This window comes from Scyliorhinus torazame, chromosome 4 (assembly GCF_047496885.1).
Source record: "Scyliorhinus torazame isolate Kashiwa2021f chromosome 4, sScyTor2.1, whole genome shotgun sequence".
Lineage (NCBI taxonomy): Eukaryota > Metazoa > Chordata > Chondrichthyes > Carcharhiniformes > Scyliorhinidae > Scyliorhinus > Scyliorhinus torazame.
The window spans coordinates 54,424,473-54,431,484 of NC_092710.1; the positions used below are offsets into that span (position 1 = coordinate 54,424,473).

At 45.7% G+C, this 7,012-nt stretch overlaps 1 protein-coding gene across 1 annotated transcript in view; it reads right to left on the reverse strand.

Annotated features, from left to right (window-relative positions):
- Positions 1-2,514: 2,514 nt before the first annotated feature.
- The window catches only part of LOC140411352 (NACHT, LRR and PYD domains-containing protein 3-like), a 34,314-nt gene continuing 29,816 nt past the window's right edge, over positions 2,515-7,012 (reverse strand). Inside the window, exons 3-7 of the mRNA XM_072500473.1 lie at positions 6,559-6,645; positions 6,212-6,382; positions 4,808-4,978; positions 4,503-4,670; positions 2,515-4,335 (exon numbers count right to left, since the gene is read on the reverse strand). Coding sequence (XP_072356574.1) covers positions 4,248-4,335; positions 4,503-4,670; positions 4,808-4,978; positions 6,212-6,382; positions 6,559-6,645 — 685 coding nt within the window. The 3' untranslated portion in view covers positions 2,515-4,247. The remainder of the gene's footprint in view (positions 4,336-4,502; positions 4,671-4,807; positions 4,979-6,211; positions 6,383-6,558; positions 6,646-7,012) is intronic.

Consider the following 7,012-nt stretch of genomic DNA (forward strand, 5'->3'; position numbering starts at 1 on the left):
CACACACACACCGTTACCAATCTCCACCTAGTGGGGAATGTCTGAATCACACACACACCTTTACCAATCTCCACCCAGTGGGGAATATCTTAATCACACACACACCGTTACCAATCTCCACCTAGTGGGGAATGTCTGAATCACACACACACCTTTACCAATCTCCACCTAGTGGGGAATGTCTGAATCACACACAAACCTTTACCAATCTCCACCCAGTGGGGAATATCTGAATCACACACACACCTTTACCAATCTCCACCTAGTGGGGAATGTCTGAACCAAACACACACCTTTACCAATCTCCACTAAGTGGGGAATGTTTCGACAAGACAGTGCTTGCGACTGAGTACAGTATCGGACAGCAAGTGATGCTTTCTGTATATAACCCCAGCACATTCCTGTCACCAAAATACTTAGGTCCGTACTCCATTGCGGATAAAGTGAGCCCTTCCATATATAAAATAAAGTATCCCAATGTGGGAGGAAATCGGAGCACCCGGAGGAAACCCACGCAGACAAGGGGAGAACGTGCAGACTCTGCACAGTCACCCGAGGCCGGAATTGAATCCGGGACCCTGGAGCTGTGAGGCAGCAGTGCTAACCACTGTGGCCCCCATACAGTTGGCATTACAATCAGCATAAAGTTGGCATTAAAATATAAAATTGTTTGAAAAACTGCAACAAAGGCAAACCTGGACAGTTGCTATCTAAAACAAATAAGACTCTGATTAGATCGGTTCAAATTGGGGCAGCCACTGGGGCAGCACGGTAGCCTTGTGGATAGCCCAATTGCTTCACAGTTCCAGGGTCCCAGGTTCGATTCCGGCTTGGGTCACTGTCTGCAGAGTCTGCACATCCTTCCCGTGTGCGCGTGGGTTTCCTCCGGGTGCTCCGGTTTCCTCCCACAGTCCAAAGATGTGCAAGTTAGGTGGATTGGCCATGATAAATTGCTCTTAGTATCCAAAATTGCCCTTAGTGTTGGGTGGGGTTACTGGGTTATGGGGATAGGGTGGAGGTGTTGACCTTGGGTAGGGTGCTCTTTCCAAGAGCCGGTGCAGACTCGATGGGCCGAATGGCCTCCTTCTGCACTGTAAATTCTATGAAATTACAAGAGGCCAACATTCTCGTCGCACACAAGACCAACAGTTCTTGGATATTTAATCATGGCTTATTATACTCAATTTTATCTTGTCTATCCATTTTAAATAGCTTACCACAACAGTTAAAAGGTAAAGTCAATTAATCATGTGCATCTGATTTGAGAAAATTTGGTTCCTCATTTCTTCCCAATTTTATAGGGCCATGAACATCTTTGCTCATCCTACCTGGATAATAGAAAATGTAAAAGGAATAACGTTTTGCATAATAGAGTTCCAAGACCTGTTTGAAGCCAACAGATAGAATGGGGGGGTTGGGGTGGGCGAATCATGGGAATCAACAGGGTCACAGAAAGCAGTCAGGGACGAGTGGGGGGGGGGGGGGGGCACAGTGGGGAGAAGCCGAAGGAAATGCCAGGAGGGAGCCCAGGGAGAGACCAACACGGGGACCAGGGGGCCCCTCGCAAAGCGATAAGAGCCAAACAAACCATCTACAGCGAAGGGAAGAGCCAAAGATAGGACCCGGAGACAGTAGAAAAGGGGAGGGGGGAGGGGGAAGACAAATTGGGGGGTGGAGAGGGGGGGGGGGGGGTGGGTGGAGAGGGTGGTGCCGAAAAGGAACGTGTAAATTGTAAATAATAACCATTTCATTCATCTCTTGTCCAGTGTCAAATTGTAAACATTAATAAAAATGATTATTTTAAAAAAGAGGTCCAGTGTCGCAAAGTCAGGAACATTTCTAAGTGTAGATCATTATACAAAGTCGCATGACTACAGGTAACAACAAGGCCGTTCACTGGCCCCTCTGCACTTTCACAATCGCAGGATTTGCATTTCCCAGTGATTTTGTTTAAAAAATTCCACATCTATTTAATGTTTAATTTTCACGGTGACACCAGACCAGTCCCCATGTTGATGTCAGAAACAGGGATAATTTAGAATCAGTAAACACTATAAAAGGTCATGAACAGCAGAATGTCCCTCGACACCTTCCCCATTTCTCCTCTCAGTGGGCCATCCCATCCTGGTGCACCAATCTCTGGAACTTTGTCGCTTTAATATGATGTGTTCAAAAGTGACCCACCCACAATGGGCAGGATTTACATCGCAAGTGTGGGCTAAACTGGAGAGAAACTCCACAGGGCCCAAAAAAGTGACCAAGTGTCATTTGATAGTGGTGGGGAACTCGCCGGCAGAACTGGATGGAAACTCCCCGCAAAACCGGCCACAAATGAACTTAGAATTATATATTTTTAAAATGTATTTTATTACAAACATGTATCAAAAAGGTTACAGCAAATAAATACCCCGGGAAACATACTTCCCAGCAATCAACTATACGGTCTGGACAAATTTCTCCCCCCCACCCCTGCGACGGACAGCTCCTCAAATACGGTCACAAACACCCCCCGCCTTTTCTCAAACCCCCCTGCAGAGCCCCTCAACTCATCCTTTATCTGCTCCAACCGCAGGAAGTCGTACAGGTCACCCAACCAAGGTGCTACACCCAGTGGCGATGCCGACCGCCACTCCAGCAACGTTCGCCGCCGTGCAGTCAGAGAGGCGAAGGCCAAGAAATCGGCCTTCCTCCTCTCCATGAACTCCGGATTCTCTGAAACCCCAAATATCGCCATCAAAGGGCCCGGGTCCACCTCCTACTTCACTATCCTGCCACAATGAACACTTCCACACAAAATCTTCCCAACTTTTCACAACCCCAAAACATGTGCACGTGATTCGCTGGCCCCTGCCCACACCTCTCACACTCATCTGCTACCCCCTGGAAGAACCCACTCATTCTCGCCCATGTCATATGCACCCTGTGCACCACCTTAAACTGTATCAGACTCATCCTTGCACAGGAGAAGGTCCCATTTACCCAACGCAGTGCCTCACTCAATACTCCCCAATTGATCTCACCTCCCAACTCACCTTCCCATTTCTCCTTGATCTTCACCACCCGCTCGCCTCCCTGCTCCTCCAGCCACTTGTATGTATCCCCAATTCTTCCCTCCCCTTCCACATCCAGAAGCAGCAGTCGCTCCAGCAGGGTGTATCCTGGCAACCGAGGGAACCCCCTCCCGACCTTTTGCACAAAGTCCCCAACCTGCAGATACCTGAACTCATGCCCACTCGGCAACTCTACCCTCTCCCTTAGCTCGTCCAGACTGGCGAACACTTCCTGCCTCTTTGCTTCCTCCACCTGGGGAAATTCCAGCTTGTCCAGAAACTGCCCCATGTCCACCTCCTCTCCCCTAGATCCGCCTCGTAAAGCCCATGGCAGTACTCCCTAAATGCGCTTGTTTATCTCCCCAGCTCCAACACCACATCCTCAGCCCCAGTCCGTACCTTCAATATTTCCCTGGACATGGCCTGCCTCCGCAGCTGGTGCACCATACTCATATTGCACGCCTCTTGCCCTACACAGTTGCCCTGCCGCCTTCCCCGTTGTCAATCTGTCAAACTGCCCCTGCAACCTTTTCCTCCTCGCCAATCCCTCCGCAGCAGGCACCCTCAAATACTCCCTGTCCACCTCCACTATCTCGCTCACGAGACGGTTATGTTCCTCCCTCCTTTTCCTATCCGCACGAGCCTTGAACTAAATAATTTCCCCTCGGACCATTGCCTTCAGTGCTACCCAAAAAATGGCCGCTGATACCTCCCCATTCTGATTCAACTCCATATCCTCCTTAATCACCGCCCACATCTTACCACAAAAACCTCCATCTACTAACAACCCTAAATCAAATCTCCACCCATGAACTTTGAAATGTTACCGTACAATTCCACCCATGTAGTAAGAACCCAGGAATAAAGAGTGCAATTGTCAGTGTCGCATTGGAGCTTAGACTGATCTTCACCCTGGGTCCTTCCTGCCTGTACATTTCCCCAGTGTCCCATTGGGGAACATTCAGCCCCGGATCTCCTGCAGAAGCAGCGCTGTGGGGCCGGGAGGCGGAGTCTGGTGACCCTGTTGTTGGGCCTCTGATGTCACAATGGGAGATGACACTCACTCAGCTCCAGATGGAAACTGGGAAACGGCCAATAGGATTTCAACCTGGAGCCCGGCCGGTTAAAGGGGAGGGACAGGGAATCAGAGAAACATGTTCACAGGATGAGAGCGAGGATGTTTATAAATTGAAATGTTCACACTATCACACTCAGTCTGGATCTGGATTCCCGCAGTGCCCTCAGGTGCCTCTTTGTGGTTGGACTGAACAGATTCTCCAGCAGCCTGAAACAGATTAAAGATTTAATAGGAATGAAATAGAGTGACCAAAAGTGTAAATAACAGGGAGACTGGAATTAATATTTTTCTAGTAACAATAAATATTAACTATAAATCTACTAAATCCATTTTATGTTTTATTTCTTGCATTAACTGGTGACACAATCACTTACAACATCCGCTGCAGACTCCTGCAGGTCAGTGTGAGGTGTTGGAGAGCAGGAGCACATTGGTCTGTGAATGAGTTTGACCCCAGGTTCAGGTCTTTCAGTGACCGGTTTTCACTGACGGCGGAGTCAAGATCCTCGACACAAGAATCTGTGAGGCCTGCACTCCATAGGCTGATGGATGAGAGAGAAACAACAGGAATCAGTGTATATACACAGAGTTTATTACCACCGTTATTACTGATACTAATAACTTACAATGTCAGATATTCAGTTGTTAGAATCACAATCTCACACAGTCTGGTACCTACTTCAGTGTCTGTATTTTACAGTCCGGATTCCTCAGAGCCGCAGACAGTAGTTTCACTCCTGAATCTCCCAGATTACTAACACTCAGGTCCAGATCTGTCAGTGAGTGGTTTGTACGGAGAGCATCGACAAGACTTTCAGCACAAGAAGTTGTGAGAGCGACAGCTCCCAGTCTGCGTATCAGGGAGATAAATAACAGAAATCAAGAGTAAATCCCCAGTATTTATCCGCAACATGATTATTGAAACTATTAATAATGTACAGTGTTTATTAATCACACTATTACTGACACAAAAGGTAGTATTATGACCCCGGACCAGACCCCAACAGCTGCTCGGAGAGCGGACCGAAACTCCAATATTTTATTTAATCTGTAAGACTGTGACGAAAGGACACTTTTTAAATTAGTGCCACAAGTAGGCTTACATTAACACTGCAATAAGGTTACTGTGAAAATCCCCTGGTCGCCACACTCCGGCGCCTGTTCGGGTACACTGAAGGAGAATTCAGAATGCATAATTCACCTAAAAAGCATGTCTTTCGGGACTTGTGGGAGGAAACTGCAGCACCCGGAGGAAACCCACGCAGACATGGGGAGAATTTCGCTCCAGGAGTGATTCCATGCACGATTAGGGATATGGTATGTCAAAACAAACTTTATTCATACCACAGTGTTCATAATTTTAATCTTAGGAAGACAAATAGCTTTCAATTACCAGTTAAACAATGCTTATCAATACAATAACCCTTAACTGCTATCTTTATTTCCACTCAAACAATACGCATCTCAAGCCAAAATCCACTTTTAAATACAGTTGCCAAACTCAGGAATACATGCTGTAAACAGATGTCTCTGGTAAACCACTTTGAGACAGAGATCTTTTGAGACTGCTTGAAAGAAAGAGACTTGACACCCTGTCAGAATAATGCAGAATCTCTGGCTGTATTTTCAGAAGCTTACCTTCCTGCCAAAAACTAACCCTGAAAACCTCAACACCTGACTGCTTCAACCCCTGGCTCCTCCCATTAGCCTCAATCTTACTAGGCTGAACACAATGTATCTAATTATCTTCTCCCCAGGGAACCTTCTTAATATAAACAAAAGTCCATTATCCCAAACGTTTACGATGCTTTAATTGCAGCTCTTGTAGCCACAAAGCCTTGTGAACTAGGATTCTTTAAAATCACTACTGCAGCAGTCAGACTAACCCAGGGGTTTAACCCTTACTGTACCAAATACGTATAATACAATATTTCTGAATTTCCTACATTCATCTTAGTAGATATGATAACTTTGTTACTGATGCCAATACTATAATGTTTATTAAAAACATTACTGAAATTGATAATATATGGTGTCTAACAGCAGCTATCATAAACATAATCTCACACAATGTGTTTCTTACCCCAGTTTTTGTATTTTACAATTAGGATTCCCCAGAGCCAGACATAGTTGTTTCACTCCTGAATCTCCCAGTTTATTATTACCCAGGTTCAGATCCGTCAGTGACTGGTTTATACTGAGAGCACAGGCGAGATCCTTAGTACAGGAATGTGTGAGAGCATTATCATAGAGCCTGAGGATCAGATACAAAGATTAAAATGAGAAAGGGAAGTAAGGGGAAAAATAGCAGGCGTGATAGTAAATCACCAGTGAGTACTGATAACACTATTATAGATACAAATAATAATATGCAATGTCAGACACCCAGTTATTACAAATTATTACAATCTCTCACAGTCTGGTACTTACTCCATTTTCTGTATTTTACAGTCCGGATTCGTCAGAGCCACAGACAGTAGTTTCACTCCTGGATCTCCCAGATTATTGTAACCCAGTCTATACAAAGAGAGTGGGTAACAACCCAATTCAGAATCAATATCTGATGATTTTTTTTTCTCGAACATCAGAGAAAGCACTGAAAAGTTTCAGGAAATTACTGGCACAGATTCTCCAACTCATCACTTATTCTTTGACTGAGAGTAAATACATTTACTGAAGAATGCACGTCCGCTGTTTCGCCTTTAAATGAGCCTCAGCCCTGTTCATTCACTGCAAATTAGGATGACTGCTCTGGAGCTCTGGCTGCTCCTTAAATCCTGAATTGTGCGTGAATGAGGTCCAATTCCTGTAATTAAATAATACAGTGGCAATTTCCTTCATTTTATAGTCTATGCCTTTGATTAGTCTGTATAAAAACTCAGGG